Source organism: Coturnix japonica, chromosome 7, assembly GCF_001577835.2.
Source record: "Coturnix japonica isolate 7356 chromosome 7, Coturnix japonica 2.1, whole genome shotgun sequence".
Lineage (NCBI taxonomy): Eukaryota > Metazoa > Chordata > Aves > Galliformes > Phasianidae > Coturnix > Coturnix japonica.
Window position 1 is genome coordinate 31,162,095 of NC_029522.1, and position 18,909 is coordinate 31,181,003.

General features: G+C 42.2%; 1 protein-coding gene across 1 annotated transcript in view; it reads right to left on the reverse strand.

Moving 5' to 3' along the window:
• EPC2 (enhancer of polycomb homolog 2) overlaps nucleotides 1-18,909 on the reverse strand; it is a 38,315-nt gene that overhangs the window by 12,220 nt on the left and 7,186 nt on the right. Inside the window, exons 2-7 of the mRNA XM_015869267.2 lie at nucleotides 13,662-13,821; nucleotides 5,372-5,517; nucleotides 2,896-3,102; nucleotides 2,023-2,171; nucleotides 1,630-1,762; nucleotides 150-341 (exon numbers count right to left, since the gene is read on the reverse strand). Of these exons, the coding sequence (XP_015724753.1) occupies nucleotides 150-341; nucleotides 1,630-1,762; nucleotides 2,023-2,171; nucleotides 2,896-3,102; nucleotides 5,372-5,517; nucleotides 13,662-13,821 (987 nt within the window). The remainder of the gene's footprint in view (nucleotides 1-149; nucleotides 342-1,629; nucleotides 1,763-2,022; nucleotides 2,172-2,895; nucleotides 3,103-5,371; nucleotides 5,518-13,661; nucleotides 13,822-18,909) is intronic.

The following is an 18,909-nucleotide window of genomic DNA, read 5'->3' on the forward strand; positions in this document are numbered from 1 at the left end:
AAACACAATTTGGAAGATGAAATAAACTCAAAGAGCTTCTGCAAACTGTCCAACACAGTTATTCTCCACTTCAAGCTATCCTGTCCATATTCCAGATAGCTGAGTTCTCCACTTTCTGTAGGCTAAAAGAAATTGTAATGGACTGTTACCTGCGGGAACTCATCTTCATCTGAGCTGTGGAAGTCATACTGCTTGATATCACTCTTGTTGATAACAGGCAAGGGCTCAGCAGAGGGCTGTTGAGCAGTTACCACACACTCCATTTTCGGTTTCTTCAGATACTTCTTCTTCTGACGTACAACATCTGATATCTCCTCCTTTAGAGATGAATGATGAGGATGCTGTTTGTGAAAAACAGGAAGAGTTCCAACAAATAAAAGCATGTAATTAATATTGTTTCTTCACCTCATGGCTTAGAAAAACATGACTGCTCATCTTCCAGGGCCTCTCAACATGCTGCACTAGTGGACAATATCAGATACACTGCAAAATTTATTCAAAGCATCTGGAGACCTCAAAACCTTACTTCCAATTGTCTTTACAGAAGTTTATTAGTAAACTGAAAGCTTTCATGCTATGTGACTACATTAAGAGGTTCCTTTCTTTTCATCACTCTCAGGATACTGTAATTGGAAAGCCTATTTCAATTGCTTTCTGAGGTCTCAGTTTTCTATGCCAAGAATTTACTGTTTTCTTAATTGCTCAAATCTGTTCACAAGAAACATTCTATGTTCTCCAGTTCTCACATGGCTTGTGTTTCTTGTAAGATCTCATGCTACTAGTTTTTGCAATGTTTTTATTTAATTTTTAAGATTTTGTTAACATTAATCCTCTCCAGCAATCAAGTAAGCAACTGCAGCAATATTAAACTGTTATTTGAACACAAACGTTTTACAGCTTCAAAGCTCTCCAATTAATGATTACTTTCTCTTCCAAATTTTTCAATTAATGAGTAAAAGCCAGAGAAGCTTTTTGAAAAACTCTTTAATTCTTCCCCCAAATTACCACTTGTCAGTAGCTGCCTGACTGAAACTAACTCCAGTTCAGCTTCATAAACCAGAGATGAGAAACAGCAGGCACAATTCCCAGCAGAGAAAGGGAAGGGATCTGTACTACATCCAGTGACCACTGGGTGTCGCAGGTGCTAAATACAAACTTCAAAAGGGCTTCAACTCCCGAGCTTTACAGATGAGTGTTTTATAGCACTCCAACAATTCCAAACAGCTCCTAGAATCCTCCAGTATTCTTGCTGTAAATCAGCAGACTGTCTTTGCACTGAGGGCTAACCAGTACTCATGGACAATAGTACAGGAAAAAGGCAGTGCTCTAAGTGCCTGTCAATGGGAAAACAATTCACTGCTTGGCCATCTCAGTGTTGTTCTTTTGCACGCTTACAGCATTCATGTTCACATCACCATACAGTGAAAGGGACAGAACTGTGAGAAGAAAAAAATGAAGGCTACCACAGAGGTGTTTGTTTGGTGGGTGATGGCCAATTCTTTTAAAATTTAGGTGAGAAAAAAAATTAGATGTTAAACACAGCAAGCATATCAATCTGCTAGACAATTTTCTAACGCAAACACCTGCAGGGTACAGGCAACAGGAGACTTGAAGCAGAAGGAAGATTACCTTAATTTTACATTCTTGAACTTTGTGATGATTTCCATTATGAAGAGTGGATGCAGTTGTGCTCATCTCTTTTTCAGGTCTGTTAAGCTTCACTTCATTGAGAATTTCACCTCCATAATCACCCAAATGGTATCTTAAAAAAAAAAAAAAAAGTTAATTAAAATAGTCTATTTCCACTGGGAAACATCAGAGGAACAAGGAACAGGCAAAGAGGCTGCATAAAAACCTTTCTGTTTCAGCTTCTGAAGTCTACATAAGTAATACATGCCTCCAGCCATGCATGTGTGCAAAAGAAGAGCATCCATGTAGGAATAAATCACAGGAGCTGTTATCAAACCTATTTAATGAGAAGTAAAACCTTAGAGTTATAAGTGACATAATTTGTGAGCTTACCTTTTCTCTACAACTTCCAACGTTAAATGCAGTAACTCGCGTTTTGTCTTCTCTCTCCTCTTAATCATCTCCAGAATTGTTATGGCTCTGCTAAACTCCCTTCTTAACTTCAACATCTTCTCATAAGACGCTTCATCATTCTTTCGATTCTGTTGAAAGATAAAATTTGCTTAATGCCAAAAGCAAAACCCACTGGGAATAACTAGCACTAGTTCAGCAAAAAAAGCCCACATAACACTGCTCAAAGTGAGAGCCGATGAGATCAGGATAAACTTTTCATAAGGCCCAATCTAGTTGGGATAGACAGCGCAAAAAGCAAAAGAAAATCTTTGAACTTGAAAAGGAACTCTTCAGTCGTTTTCTCCATGTTTTTTCTACTCATATTGCATCCCAGCCCAAGGGAAGCTCATCACAAGAAGGAATTCATGACTTTGTCCCTAAAGGTTTTCTTTAACCTTGTTTCTACACACGATAAGGTTATGTGTATCTACATACAACTTTGTAATTATCCAGTATTTTACATAGGACTTCCTCCTTAATGATATGAATACAAAACTTGAATTGTTTATTAATAGTGAAAGGAAGAGAGATTTCCCCTCTTCCGCCAATGCAATATGCAAGCCTATAAATTACCCTTGGACTTCCAGCCTTCCGGGAAATTGTCACATACTAAATGGACACAAAACTGATACATTACAAACTGACTACATCACTGAACAGATCTGAAATTGAGGTGGGTCCTCCAATATTGCAACTACTGATACAGACAAGCAATCACATCAAGAACTGCAGATAGCATCAGACTGATTCTGCCATCTGTTGGAAAGGAATCAAAATAGTTCCTAGCCACATAGGATTGAAACGGCAACTTACCTTTCTTGTCTGCATTTTCTCGGTTCTCCTCCGAAAGGCAACGTAAGGGTCGTTGTTGGTGGAGCCATCCCTCTTTTCCTGCTTGATTTGGGGGATGAGAGACGGCCCTCTGCAATTCTTACGCTTTCTTACCCAGTAGTCATATACAGCCTTAATAAGGTAGTCATCCTCATTTAGCAGCAATTTAGCCTCCTGAAGTGTAACGAGCTGAAAGAGAAAATGCAAAGGGCACAGTTGAGACGGGGTAAAGCAAGGAGAAAGTCACTGCACATTCAAATGCCTTTCACACTTCCTAAATAAACTTGATCCTTTTCTAGTACAAGGGAGAAAGGAATATTCACTTAAATCCAAACATTTAGGCCACCAGCTGATTGTCCAAACTTAAACAGTTCCTGACTTTTCTGGATCAGTACGATCAGCTCCCAGAACCCTTTATACAAGTCCATAACTTCATCTGCTCTTCACAAAATACTGAAGCAGTGTTGATAGCATTACAAGCACAGGGCCTAAATGACTTACTATCAAATCACAATCAGCAGACTAATCATTGACTTACTTTTTTTGTTCCCCTAAATAAAGGGGAAAAAAAAATCTTACTGGTGAGACATTATCAACATCTGATTACTTGCAGTTTGATGTTGTACACAGTAAAGAATCTTTCAGTGAAATCAAGATATGTTCTAAAGCAAATTACTACCATATTTTCCCCCCAAAAATGCTTACTCTGTGATAGAAAAAGACAATGACCTTCCGTATTTATCACAGCCCAGGGATACACAGACATTCATTTCTTACACAAGTTATTTCAGTAGGAGGTAGTTAAAACACAGGTAATTAAATAAGTACATTCTTGTCATATGTTATACTTCTATACTGAAATCACACCAAATAAACATAAAAGCCATCACTGAGTAACCAATGTATGAGTTTAACACATTCAGATCTTAAACCTATTTATTAAACAATAGAAAAAAACATCTCTTATTACTTAGAACAGAAGCCTGACAGAACTTCATCTTCACCATGTTTAAAAAATACCAAAAAGAAGCTTGAATTTGAACTTGCAGCTTTGCAAACAGTATTTCAAACTATGTTAAACCTTGACTCTACATTAGGATCATCAGAAAAAGAAACAATACATTGAAGAAAAATAAGGACACCTTAAGTCTAACCACTGCTTCTGTAGATGTAGTAGTTGTAGCCAGAATAAAAACCCAAACTATAGCAGAAATAGATCTAAGAAAAAAATGGACCTGCTTATGGAGGAGGGTGAGGGAAAAGAAGGTTCCTAATCCCCTGTACTTATGACAGCGTGCAGTGTTACAGCAATCCTGCATCTGTCCTAATGAGAACAGACACCAGCCTGGTTAAATCAAACCAGTCTTCCGGTTCTTTAACTTCATTACTCAAGCAATCAGTAATGAAAGCAACATAAGGAGAAAACATGAAAAGTGTAACCAGCTGCTTTAACTGAAAGCCAGGATAGAGGCACTAACAGCAAAGCTCTAAAAGATCCAAGTGCCACATATTCCATGTGCATCTTTTAATGTATGTGACAATTTTTTCTTCACATCCCATCCTCTCCACATAGTAACATCTCTTTACCCAGTGCTCACTGAGCTCTCCAAAAGAGGCAGAGAACACAAGAGCTTGCCTCTTACAATGTAACACCAAACTACATCAGATTAAGCAGCTGTGGCAGAGCTACAGATCCTGCAGCAGATGTTTCCATCCCACATAATGCCCATCTTGCTGAGAAATAACTTATTTTTTCAAGCTTACCTTTCAGAACCTGGTCCTTCTCATGTAGTTTTTGAGCCATGCTTTGGCTTTTAAGACCTTTCTCCAGACAGTGGTCTCCTGGAACACCTCAAGAACTTAACTACTAAAATATTAGCACCCTTGCGATAAAATAATTGGCAGCTCATGCTTGCTCCTGGAGCATAGCTTCCTTTCTTACATCACTGCAGTTTATATCACAAGGGTTCAATCTCAACAAAGGCTTTGCTTCACTGTCCGTGCTTCTAACCTCCAAACTGAAGACAATGCCCACTGTGCCAAGCAAAACAAAAAGATATGGACTCTGATATGCTCAGATCTGTACACCTACCAACCACTGTCAGCTTCTTTCATGCCTATATAGGTGAAAGCAGATACTTTCCCGTTGTATCTGATGTATTCCCGTTGTAAAGTTGTCCCCGTCTAAAGTATCATGGATGGGAATTAGAATTTAAAACCATCTCCTCTTATCACCACCACACACACCCACCCACCTGTTCTCCCTCCCTCCCCCTATTTTCCTTCTACCAATACTGACAACAAGTGACAGCAGTGCAATTTCTATGTGCCTGCCATGTGCCAGTCACATGAGCGTACTTAGCAGCAAGTAAATAAAACTGAACAATGAATGAGAACTACTCAGCCAGAAAACTCACAGATGAGAATACTTTAGACATTTCTTAACATAGCAGAATACCTGACTAGAACTGGCTTTTTCAAGTCTGTCAATCATTATTTCAAACTGCAGTGGCTTGATTTCCATCTTCCGATTTAGTCTGTTCAATAAGGTTTCATCTTCAGAGTCCATATCATAATCTGGCTGTTCATTGTCCAGATTAAAGGCTGAAACAAAAAACACACAAGCACAAAGCAAGTTAATACAGAAGCATGGATCCAACAGTCAGAAATAAAAAAACATCAATCAAATTAGCAGATCTCCATCATGACACTTCTCTTTCTGCTGTAAGTGTGCCCACACAGAAGTACTAAAACAGTATTTAGAATTTTCTTGTGTTTGTGTCTTTCTATATAAGGGGAAATAGCGCTCTCTCTTAATGTGGTTTGAAAGGGAGAAAGAAAATAAAACTTTTCATACAAAAACTATCATAGGAGCATACAAATTTTAATATCTCTTTGCAAAGTAAAAGCAGAAATGCTTCTGGGTGATGTTACAATGCAAATCCTCCACATTAAGATCCTTAACAATTAAGATAATTTTAGTCAAACCTCGTACTTACAGAAAAGTACTGAAATTCCAGTACAATTTGTTGCCCATTTTAAAGTAACTCAATGACATTACTAAAATCCTTAATGAAGTACCCTTGTTTAAAGTACAACACTGCGTAAAATCATAGAACAGCTTGGGTAGAAAAGGACCTCAGAGATCACCTAGATCCAAGGCCCTGCTGTGGCTGGGCTGCCAACCACTAGATTAGACTGCCTAGGAACCCATCCAGCCTGGCCTTGAGTGCCTGCATGGATGGGGCATCCACAGCTTCTCTGGGCAGCCTGTGCCAGCCCCCCCAAACCCTCTGAGAGAAGAATTATTTCCTAACATCTGACCTAAACCTCCCCTCTTTCAGTTTAAATCCCTTCCCCTTTGTTCTATTACTATCTACCTGTATAGAAAGTCGGTGCTCCTCCTGCCTGTAAGCTCCTTTCAAATACTGGAAGTTCACAATGAGGTCTTTACGCAGCCTTCTCTTCTCCAAGCTAAACAAGCCCGGCTCCCTCAACTTTGCATGACAGGAGAGGTACTCCAGCCCTCTGATCATCTTCATGGCCTTCCTCTGGACCTACTGCAACAGCTCTGCAGCTTTCTTGTGCTGGGGACCCCAGATCTGGGCACAGCACTTCAGATAAGGCCTCACAAGGGCAGAATAGAGGGGGGACAGTCCCCTCCCTCACCCCACTGCAACCCATCTGTTGATGTAGCCCAGGATACCATTGGCTTTCCAAATTGCAAGTACACACTGCTGGCTCATACCCCGCTTTTCATCCATCAGGACCCCAAAGTCCTTCTCTGTAGAGCTGCTCTCTAGGAGCTCATCTCCCCAGTCTGTATTCAAATGTAGGATTGCTGCAACCCACACGCAACACCCTGCACTTGGCCTTACTGAACCTCGTTGGGTTCTCTTGGGCTCACATTTCAAGACTGTCCAGGTCTCTCTGAATGGTACCCCTTCCTTCTATCATACTGACTGCACCATTCAACTTAATGTCATCAGCAAATCGCTACGAGTACGCTCAACCGTACAGTCCAAGCCATTGACAGACATGTTGAAGAGCACAGGGCCCATGATGGACCCCTGGGGGACATCACTGATTACCAGACTCCGCCTGGATGTAGAGTCATTGACAACCACCCTCTGGCTACAGCCATCCAGCCCATTCTTTATCCACTGAGCAGTCCACCCTTCAAATCTATCTCTCCTCAATTTAGAGATAAGTGTATGGTACAAGATGATGTCAGCTGCCTTGCACAAGTCCAGTCAGATGACATTAGTTGCCCTTCCTTGGTCCACTGATGCTGCCAGTCCAGCACAGAATGCCATCAGATTGGTTGGGCACGATCTGCTGTTGATGAATGTTAGACAAATCCTGATGCAAAGTCAGGTGTTGCTTTTTCTCCAAAACCAACTCAATTCTAGATACAGCAAATCATAGAACTGCTCAGGTTGGAAAAGGCCTTAAAGATCATCAAGTCCAACTGCAACCTACTCTCCAACTCTAACAACCCTCTGCTAAATCAGAACGTGAATCTTTCTGTGTTCTACAAACAGTATGTTCCTGACCTTACAGCAAGGCTCCTGTCTTTATTACAGATCACCCTACTCATTCTCTACAGTTAAGCAATGCTTCTGGTCCCATGAAAAGCAGAAGTATCGTTCGGATACCATAGCAGGAAATTTCACAAAGAATATGAGAAAAACCTATGCAACCCTAATTCCTACTAGATGCAATTAAAGTTCCATATCAAAACTCTCTCAGATCAAACAGTAACTACAACACTCCAAATAAATCAACCAACAAATTATTGTATTGACAGCACTGAACGTTTAGGGACATATATTCTATGCGCATCAGACAGCAAACCAAAGCTCCACCTTATCTCTTTCTTCTTAAGTCACAGCTACATCTGAGCAGCAGCTTTAAGGAACTCTGCACCCAAGCTTCCTGGTGCAATTTGAGGTGCTGCAGGAAACAGGAGACCCATGAGAATAATACTACAAAAATAACTTCAAAGCAAGTTAGAGCATACTGCTTCATACAGCACACAGTCGACTGCTACACAGTAATGCATTCCTTCCACATATCAGACCAGCCTGAGAGCGCTCCTGCTGTATTCCCATGAAGTAATTTAGCTTCAACCACTGCCAACACGCAAAACAATTTATTTAGCCTTGCACGAAAGCTGGGGAGAGGCACTCACACTCAGACACAACATGTCAGAAGTGCCAGGCAGCAATCCCTTACTGTTTTCAGCTGTGAACAGCTACCTCCCTTCACTGTACTAATTCTGAGAGTAGCACTTAATCAGAAAGCTTCTCTGGATCAACACATACTGTAAACACACTCTAAAAATATATTCCAAGAAAATACTACTACTACTGCAGTACAGCTACGCTTTAATTGGATTATTAATAGTATTAATTCAGTGAAGTGGCCATGCAGATGGTACAAAGGCACATTCCACTGTTATTGGGCATAGGACCCAAAACATCTCCTCTAAACCAAAGTAAAAATCAGCAGCTGCACATCAGACTGACACTTGTACAGTCTGCACTGCTTGGATCCTGCTGCTTCAGTGATGGCAAGCTGAGATCAAAACTAAGAATATTATTTAAAATACGCAGCTCTATAAGGCTGCATTTATTTAAAAAAATAAAAAATAAAACAAAAATCACCAAGCAGGGCCATGCAACTGAAAGGAGATTACTACAGTGCATGGGGTGACAGCCAGTAAATAAGCAAACAGCAGTGAGCTAGCCGGAGTGTCAGTGCAGAGACTAATGCAACCACCTGTGCAGGGCACTGTCAGTCCTGTAAGCTTCACTCCAGTTTCTCCCTGTGGACCTGGAGAGGCAGAGTGGTAACCACGAGTGCAAACAAGGCGGCTTGTCCCACAGGAGCTCTAACCTGCTGCCTCCAAGCTCTGCTGCACTGCGCAGTGCTGCTGGAAGCCTCTCCCCACAGACAGACTGACACCAGCTCTCCCCACCCCCAGCTGCTCTTCACTGAGTTCTAAGAATCTTGCCCTGGTAGCTGGTGCTTCCCCTGCCCATTGATGCCCCACACTGCACTCCATTCCAGACTTTGATGGCCTACTGAGAATCAACTTGCTGCTTTCTCCAAAAAGGAAATTGCAAAAGTTTCCCCGAACCTATAAAACAAACGCAGTCGTAATGTGCAGTGTAAAATCACACTCAAGCAACCCTGCTCAAGAGAGATGGCCAAAGTTATCAGAGAGGATATCCACACTGCTTTGCAAGGTTCTCTGCTCCACAAGCTGGATTGAAGCAGGGCTTCCAGAGTTGATCTCAGAAAGCCATGAGAGCCCAGAAGAGTCACTGTTTGTTTATCCTCAGGCACAAAAACACCCAGCCCATTACCTGCCAGTAGACAAGCCAGTAATTCCTTGTGAACAGGATGCTAAGTCAACTTTTGTTTTAAAAACCAGAGCATCAGTGAGCATGGGGAGCATCGTGACAGAGGAGATACTGTTCACCTGTAAGCTGGGAGCAGTGCTTGTAAACCTGCCCTCATTTCCACACTGAGGAAAGTAAGAGTTGCTGGAAATACCTGAGCCATACACGATCCCATCATGTGGCAGGAACATTCAGCACTGCAGAGATTTGAATGGCTTTCTGCTAAGGGAGAGAGCAGATGCATCCAGCAAGCAGCAGGACCGGCTGGATGCACATGGGGCAACCACAAGTGGGAAAGGAAGAGAAATCAGAACCTCCTCCTTTGGCTGTTATATTGGCTCATCAGCTGTGCAACCACTGGCGAAATAACACCTCAAATCCATCTAACTTCCTAAATAGCTGATAAAATCTCAGCACTCATTCTTGAGATTTGATGGATTAAAAAAAAGGCTAAGTGCTGAAAACCAGGAAATAATAATCATTAAAAAGAAAGAAACAACAAAAGCCAAGCTCAACACCATCATCTCCACAAAAACATCCTGACAATCAGATTGACTAGATACAGAAGATAAAAGGTATCCAATATGCACTTGTCAGGAGCACTGAATAAATCCAGTCTCGTTTTGCTCCACAAAAGCATACGGGTAATGTCAGAGCAGCGGTAGCCTGTGCCACACACGCTGCCTTTCATACATTCTAGCAATGCTCTTCTTCATCTGGCAGTGCTTCTCGCACTGTTTGTCATGGCCTGTGCTTACCAACACAGCTCAGTTGAAATGAAAGGGAGGTTACATGGAGGCCACAGGTTAATGACACTGAGGCAATGGAAATAACAACTGCATTCCAAAAGAAATGCATGATTACCATTCTTCAGCTGCTGCATGCAATCACAAGGAGTTAATTAACCCCAAGTTAGCATGTCACAGCTCTGGGACGCTCACAGAATCACTCTCTCTCCCTGAAGCTTGCCCACTGCTGCTCTTTCAAACACACTTTGAGACATCCTTACTCCTTATTTGTGTTTGGTTCCAGGAAAAGCCAGTTTCCATCCTGGAGCTGCTCTCCGGTAAGGCTGGACTCAATATGCAGATGATGTGAATTGCCCAATGTGGCCACCTATCTGTATTTCTGCCTCTGCCATAGGAACAGACATAGCTGTTCATTCATGCCTACAGAAGTCAGTGGAGAACTAACATCAGGCCCAGAAAGCACAGTATTTCAGATGCCCTGCAAGTGGTTAGCATTTTAGAACCAACCAACGTGACACTTCAGTCACAAGCCGACTTCTTACAATCCTTTTTCCTGTTAGTTCCTGGGAGATTCTCGTGGCTGAGAAATGAATGTCCTTTTCTTACTCCAAAGCATCTGTCCCTCCCCATGCCACATGCTTCTACAGTGCACTGAAGAGAAGGGCCTCCATGATCCTATCGCTAAGCCTTACCTCAAATTAACATTCAGAACTTGTTGGCTTGCTAATTGCTGTTGCAAAACTACCCTTCTAGCTTACACCCTTCACCACTGCAACCACTCCTGATGACAGTAGCTTTCACAGAGGGATTGGCTTTTGTTTACTTGAGCTCCTCTACATATTAAGTTCATATTAAACTATGGAAATGCAATTTGTTCAGAAGTTAAAGTACATAAAGTAGAGTTTAGTGTAGCTAAATTATCTAATTTAGTTTACTTAACAAAATTAAGGCTGTGGTTCAGCAGTCATTAAGCTGATCCAGGTGTGAATTACAACTAAACCAAGTGCTTTCACCAGCTTTCCTCCCCAGCAGCCACGCGTTCTTTCACATTCCTTGCACCAACCTCAGCAACCACATGCTGAGCCAAGCCAAAGAAACAAGAAACCCACAGGTCCACCTAACCAAAGCAAGCCAAAGATAAGCTTCCTGCCAAATCTGCTCCTGGGTTAGCTCCCCCCAGAGCACAGCTGCTACAAGGAGGGTGCTGGCATTAAGAACAGAAGAGCAGCACTGATCCTGCTGGCAGCAAATACTTGTGCTGACCAAATGCAAATGAAGAACCACATCATGGTAATTATACCCAAAGTAGTTACCAAAGCAGTAAACCACCACCTCGGTGGCAGGTCTGTCTGTAAAGCTGGAATGAAGCAGAGCTTCCAGTGCTCCCCACCTGCACCACACACCTCTGCAGGCAGGTACCATGCAAATACCCACTTTACATGTTGGACTGCAGTCCCTGAAATGTGGGAAGTGTAATTAAAGAACAATAAAAAGTAACTCTAAACTATGAGAAATAGACACTTCACTACTTTTATTATTATTAATTTTTATTTTTTATTTAAACAGAGTAACTAGACTTCAACTCATACAACATAATACTGAGTGTTCAAAACTGCATTTGAAAAGATCTGGCTACATCACCTGTGATAAAGCATTAGATGGTTATCACTATTCTTTTTAATGAAAGTTATGAAAACATAACTTACATACAATAGCATCAGCTGTAGGACCCTCTAGGTTGTTTCTTACTGTTGATAGTGGATATTTTTTGTGTATATCTGTGTCTCACTAAGAAACAAGCTTTCCTCTAGTTTGAGCTAGTAGTACACATAAAAACTATTCTAGTAAAGATGAACATCCTTGTCTATAAGATGAACTGCAAAATTATTTCAGGTTATTCATAATTTCTTAGTTAATAACTACACATGTGGAATGTAATACGCAGCCTCTTGTCACCTGATGGCTTATGCCGCCTCCATGGCCAAAGCACATAGAGCGTTACTCTTCTTGCTTTCAGCATTAGAACAACTGCTAAGCAGTGACCACAAGCACAAAGCAGCTTTATATCACACCTACTGCAACCAGGCTACATTGGAGTACTATTCTGAAGCACTATCTGATGTTTATTTTCAGCTCTAATACTTTCTGTTGGGTCCCCAGAAAGACAGAGTCTGAGCAAGACAAAGCACACACCAACATTATTTATATTTAACACTTTAATCCTGTTTGCTAGCAGTATTAACAGCATTTCTGGCAATGTACAGGAAAAGCAGCCTTGTCTCAGTTTAATCAACCTGCCTTGCTTGCAGGTTTGTTTCTTCTACTAAAAAGAGAAATACTTCATCTCCTTTAACTCACATCTTACATTACCAGCATTGCCTCCAATGCATCATAGAAGATCTTGAATGTGTTATTTCCAAAACTCTTTTACTCTATAAACACTTAGGAAAATAAGGGACTTCACTGTGCTAGTGAGAAAATACCTAAGGATCTTCAGTAGACATCAGCATTTGGATTTAAGTATCTTTGCCTGACTCGAAGCTCAGTTACATCTGTAAGGACAGCTGAAGGCAGACAAGCATAAAATGCTTTCTCTGCTCAAGTCTCCTTACAGACCAACAGCTTCTTGCAGACAACAACAAAACGTGATGAACAGTTTATCAACACTTGCCCACAGTGTCTGCACAAAACCCAGAACGAGCAAGATGAGTGTACTTCCTTTTCTAGATGTTCTAGCACACCTCTGTGTCCAAAGTCTTTCCAATGCAAATAAACAAAGACAAGAACTGGTGGTAAGAGAAGTTCTCCCTGAGGAAACTCAGCACTGAACTTCTGCTGCAATGTACTGAGTGATAAACCACTGCATTAACTGCATCTGAGGGTTTGCTACAGAGATTAACTCCAAGGGAAGTCCAAGCCACAAAACTACCCCCAGGAATGACATGCTGCAAAGGACAAACATGACTGCCTGCCAAGGAACAACTAAGCTGCTGAAACATAAATACTTGTCAACGGAACATCCAGAGACAACTATGATTAATTAATTAGGACTTCAGATCTTTTGAGACCCAGTTCCCTACAGAAAGAGCTTCAGCAAAATAAGAGGAAAACACAAAATAACTCCTACTACACACAGCAGTGGAAAAGATTCAAATGCTACAGCAAATAGCCTGACAATCACTGCTACCCTAACTGAAAATGAACCCTCCAGAACTTTGTTGCAGCCAGTAGAATCAGGGCTGATTGCCTTATAAAACCTCCTCTATTTATTTCATTTCCATTTATATTAAACTTCTGAATTAAAGGGTTTTGAATCAATTTTTGGATTGACAGAAGACAAGGCTTGCCAGTTACCACACATCAACACGCAAATCAGTACAGAGCTCACAAACAAACAGAAGAAACCTCACCTTTATCCTTAAATTCTCCCAGAAATTTACAAGATAAACTGGAATTTACATACACAGATCCCCCCTGGATTTGAGTTCTCTCAGTTTCTGAATACCGCAGCAACACTGTCACTGAGCTTGTTTGAAGATTACTTAATTAAAGGGAAAAAAAACCACAAAACCAATATTCACTAACTTACGTTGAATGTGAATGAACTGCTTTGGTTGCTTAAATTCTCCTTTATACAAACGATTGTAATAGTTCACATTGCTCTCTGCTTCAGGAACTGGGATAACCATGCTCTCTTTCTTTTCTCTGAAAACTTGTTGTGCTGAGATAGCCCGTTGCAAGTGATGTTCCTGCAAGACAGAAAGTGAAGAGTTTAATTACAGAAGTATTTACAAAGACAATCATCCTATTCTCATACTGTTTTTATTCTCATACTGTTTTCCTGGGTTTGTACACAAATTCCAGGTAAGTCAGGTATTTTAGAGGACAGCAGGATGTTTGCTTCCAGGTTAGTGACAAGAGATGGGTTCTCCATCACTCAGGAGCCATGAGGTTCCTAACAGATCTTTGAGCTCCTCTGAACATAGCTGCAAGCTGATAACTGCTCTGACAAAGCACAAACCTTCTACCAGACTGTGAAAACATCCCTCCAACCACACAAAACATCCTTGTTTGGTTTATACCAGCTCTGATTTCCTAACTCATTAAAAGCTACCATAGAGAAAATGTATGTAAGACCAGTTTGCATACACATTAAGTCCTCTAAAGCGTTAATACAAGCAGTTTCAAATCAAAAGAATAGCTAATTTCCTCATTCCTGTTTCCCCAGTAGCTCCTACCAGCTTGTTTCTTCAGAAGTTCAGACAGTTAAGTGATGAAGTGTCCTCACTGTATAACACTTAAAAGCATAGACTCCCTGAACAGATACCACTTCATTTCACTCTCACAGGACAGAAGACTGAACTGCCACGGAATCATTGCAAGCTGCAGCCTCACAGCTTAGTGACCATTCTCTCAAGGAGCCAGGAGCCCACAGGTTTCTTTCTCCACAGCAGTGCTCTCACCTGCAACTCCCAGAATGTGAGAGAAAGAGTGGCAGCAGAAAATCGACCTGGAAATCCGCTCTAATCCGCTCACCTCTCCCCAACCTACACAACCATTCTGTGCCTCCTGCAGGGGCTTCAGGTCCCCAGCCATTCCCACGCAGCCAGCTGCTAGAATAAGCACAGAATCACAGCATGGCCTGTGTTGCAAAGGCCCACAGTGCTCATCCAGCTCCAACCCCCTGCTGTGTGCAGGGTCACCAACCAGCAGCCCAGGCTGCCCAGAGCCACATCCAGCCTGGCCTTGAATGCCTGCAGGGATGGGGCATCCGCAGCCTCCTTGGGCAACCTGTGAACAGTGCGTCACCACCCTCTGTGGGAAAAACTTCCTCCTAAGATCCAACCTAAACCTCCCCTGTCTCACTTTCAAACCATTTCCCCTTGTCCTATCACTGTCCATCCTCATAAACAGCAGTTAAGCCTTTGATGCTTTCTTTTTGACTCCCTGGGGGTACCCACCCCACCAGCAGCTCCAGGGACTGCCCTGCCCCACAGATGGGGCACATCCCCAGCAGAGCAGCCCAAGCCTCAGCAATTTAAGTGCAGGATCTGCACCACATCTGGGAAACCCTCTCGAGAACAGGACTTCTTCCTCTTGAATTCAACAGAGCATTATATACAAAAAGAGCACTGAACAAAAGCCTATCCTTATAAATATGTCAATGGTTTTTACAATGAATTACGGCCTCTTCAATATTAAAATGTTGCAGAAATGAAAATAATGCAATTTCTGGGAAATTAGAATATAACAAATCAGTGACTGGAAGAGCAGCTCTGGGAATCTCCAGTAGCAGATGAAGCAACATTAAATCAAACCATCAGGCTCCCAAGTGAGCGCTATTAGAATTAAGAGCAGAGTGTGATCACATATCTGGTGTGATGTGCTGGAGTTAAAACACGCTGAATAAATCCGTCATTCCACCACAAAGCTGTCTGGGAAAGCCTCACAGTGCTGAGCAGGTAATTCAGCTGAAACCAAATTTGTTTCATTACTGAGCTGTTTTCTGTGGGCATCCCTGGAGTTGCCTGCTAACCGCACAGCTCAGTGCTGGCAGGAAGGGCACACGGAGGCTGCCTGTGCAATTGCTGCCTCTGGTAATGAACGAGTAGATGAGTAAATAAGGATTCACTTCCATGGAAAGCAGGAAAGGAGGGCACACAGCAACCAAAACTCAAAGCACGCTGAGGCTCTGCGCGCTGCTCCATGGCCCACTGAACTGCACAGATGAGTAATTCCATTCTCAGTTTCCATAACACTGCTGGTAGGTGTTCAGGGAGTTCCCAAGGAAAGGCTGAAAATAGGTGTCAGTGTTCACTTAGCTATACAATGTCTTTAAGCATGACACAGCCTTCAAACAAAGAGCTCTGGAAGCGCTACTGTCACTCAATCAGTAGAGCTTCCAAAGAAATGGGGAGAATACATCATTTTTGCAATTAGAAATGAACTAACTTTCTACTGAACACGAACTTAAAGAAAATACAAATTCCAGGCCCAGAAACTGTTCTGTTCAAACACACCCTGAAGATCTATAAATAAATGAGTCTAATTAAATGGCTTGACTCAACCCAAAGCCAGCTTTCAAGGTCTAACAATGCATTTAGCAACCAGCGCACAGTGCATTCTCCTTCCCTCTTATTCTCTTGAAAGACACACAGTATTTCTCCACCTGTACCTGGTTCTGCAGCAGGGGAGATGCCAGGCTCTCACACACACTGAGTGAGCATGAGAGAAACGCACAACATGCTGCCATAGGGATTAAAGGGAACATCTGTCAGTCACTAACCATTATTTTCTTTGAAAACCAAACCCTTCTTACTCACCTGACTAAAAGCTCTGCATACTTCAGGCTGTTTTTCTGGGCACCAAAGCAACAGAACTAGAAACACCCCTGTGTTTAACACACAGTTAAAACACAATTGTTCTCCAAGCACAAGACCCCTTGTCTCCATTCACATTAACCACACAAGTACCTTTACTACCCATCAGCCACACAGACAACAACATGCTGGAGCTTTGTAATCATTTTTATTACATTATAGATGAAAGAACCAACACCAGACACTATTTTTCCCATTGAAAAGAGTATTTACCAACAGAAACATCCCTTTTATTCTACTGCTGCAAGTTGAAGCAGCAGTTTGCTTTTTCCTTTATCCTTTAAGTTCACACAACTGCCTCCCACAGCACTCTCCCTGAAATAGTTTCCTTGTACTTTAAATAAATGCTCTAATATTCTGGGCAAGCACTAATTTTCTGGATATCCCTGTGGTTAAACACCATCCTAACACTGAAAAGCTGACCTTTGTCTTCGTTACGAAAGTGCACAAAGCAGCTCCTTACTGGACACAGCTCCCTCGGAGAAACAACTTCAGGACTTACTGAATACACCTGGTCTCTTCTTCATCCCTACCTACGGGGTAGATACAAAAGTAAGCAGGTGTGACTGTCACACACTCACCTGAGCTGTTTTGAAGGCAGCTGACTTTAGGAAAGAAACATTTGCAGCAATGTTACCAGGACATCAGAGGAAAAAAAACACACCCCAGCCTAGTTGTTAACATTGATTCTTTTAAGACAAATGGCTTGGACTTCATAGCAGTCCATTGCAACTGTAAGCACGATGGCAAAGGAAAGTGAATTTGTTAACAGCTTCACCTACTCTGAATGGGCTCCTTCTCTGCTAACATAGAGCCACCTTCCCTTCTACCTCCAACCAAAAAAGGAATTGAAACAAACGAAAGAAGCATGAGAAAACCTTACCACAGCCCAGCTAGTTGATTTGCCCAACACTAGATTCAAATCAGGAATTGCTATTAGTTGGCATTTTTACATTTAACGTACACATTCCGAAGCAGAAGTTTTGGTATGAGATCAGCAGGCCGGCCTTGCACAGTCCTAACCACAGTTCCAACAACAAGTTTCAGAGACATCTGAAAACAGCACCTGAAGAAGAGCAATCTGAAGCTCAAAGGCAATGCTAACCAAAGTGCAGCCCTGTGTGACAGCCCTGCCTGCCTCAGGAACAGGCACTGCCTCCTTTACTGCTCAGCACTGAGGAGCAGGTTGACACCCAAAAAATACAGAGTGCCTACAGAGCTTTTTTTTCCTTTCCTTGTCCTTCCTCTGCCCCAGGAAGGAAAGCAGTTACCTGAAGCAGTCACATGTACAGCAGGAAAACACCACAGTGATTTTCACCCTTGAGACAGCAATGGGTATCTTAGAGAAACTCCCAGCTTCATTTCTAATTGATTTTGGAAAGCAAGTATTGTAGTGAATTAGCATATCAAGTTGTTTGGGGTCTTTTTTTTGACCATGATCCAACAGAATCCATTCCGTTGCCTGCACTGTCTCCTCAGGTCACGGATCTCTCAAAAGGTTCTCTCTGTTACAGACCAGTATGGAGAACTGGGCAGACCACAGCTTGCATGCTACATCCAAACCCTGTACCCAAGGCAGGGTGCTTTATAGGACCAGAACTCCTCCCCCAGTTTCCATGCAGGGCTTCTGGCTGGCTGTGGAAAGCGGCTTTAAAAAGCCAGCAGAAGACAGTGTGATGTTCCCTGCATGCAGGAAGGACTCACCAAACTACTTCTCAAGTTCTCTGCCAGCCAGGTCGTGATTATCCAATGCAAACTCCCCCCCTCCTCCTTTCACAAGACTCATTTCCCACTCCCCATGCCACTTTGCCTTCCTCACTGCCAAATTATGACTGTAGGAAGGAGAAAAACAAACATGCTGCTAGTGTGCTGCTGCTACACATAGCTCAATGCAGGAGGGCAGCAACGTGAACCACACTGCGTGACTTCACCCCACAGATTCACAGAACTCCCTATGCTGGGTAAGACTTGGTAAGATTGTTATTATTTAGCTTTAGCTTTAGGAATGAAGAAGGGAAAAAGAGAAAAGAGAGGAAGGAAAGAGGGGGGAAAAAAGGAGCACTTTGTTTCCAGGTGCCAGCGCATCCCTTTCAGAAAGAACTGTTACAGTTTAACATCCAGTAAATGTATCCACTTAGCAGCTTGTGATACGTTTGTATCACTCAGCACATACCAGGTATAACATTGAAGAGAAAAAAAACTGCAAGCAAATCGCATCCAAGGAATTACTGTTATTTTCTTGAAAGCCGCTTCCGCAAGAGTAACTTGATTGCCCCAGTGTGACAAGCAGAGATGCAGACGTGTACACCTACACACAACATCCTTAACTTCTTAATGAGATTATCCTGCAATACTATTTTAGAAGACTGACATTCCACAATGAGTCTTCCCCTTAACTCGTTCTCAAGCTGGAGATCAAGAGAGAGGAATGTTTACTGCTGCTTACCTGAGAGACGT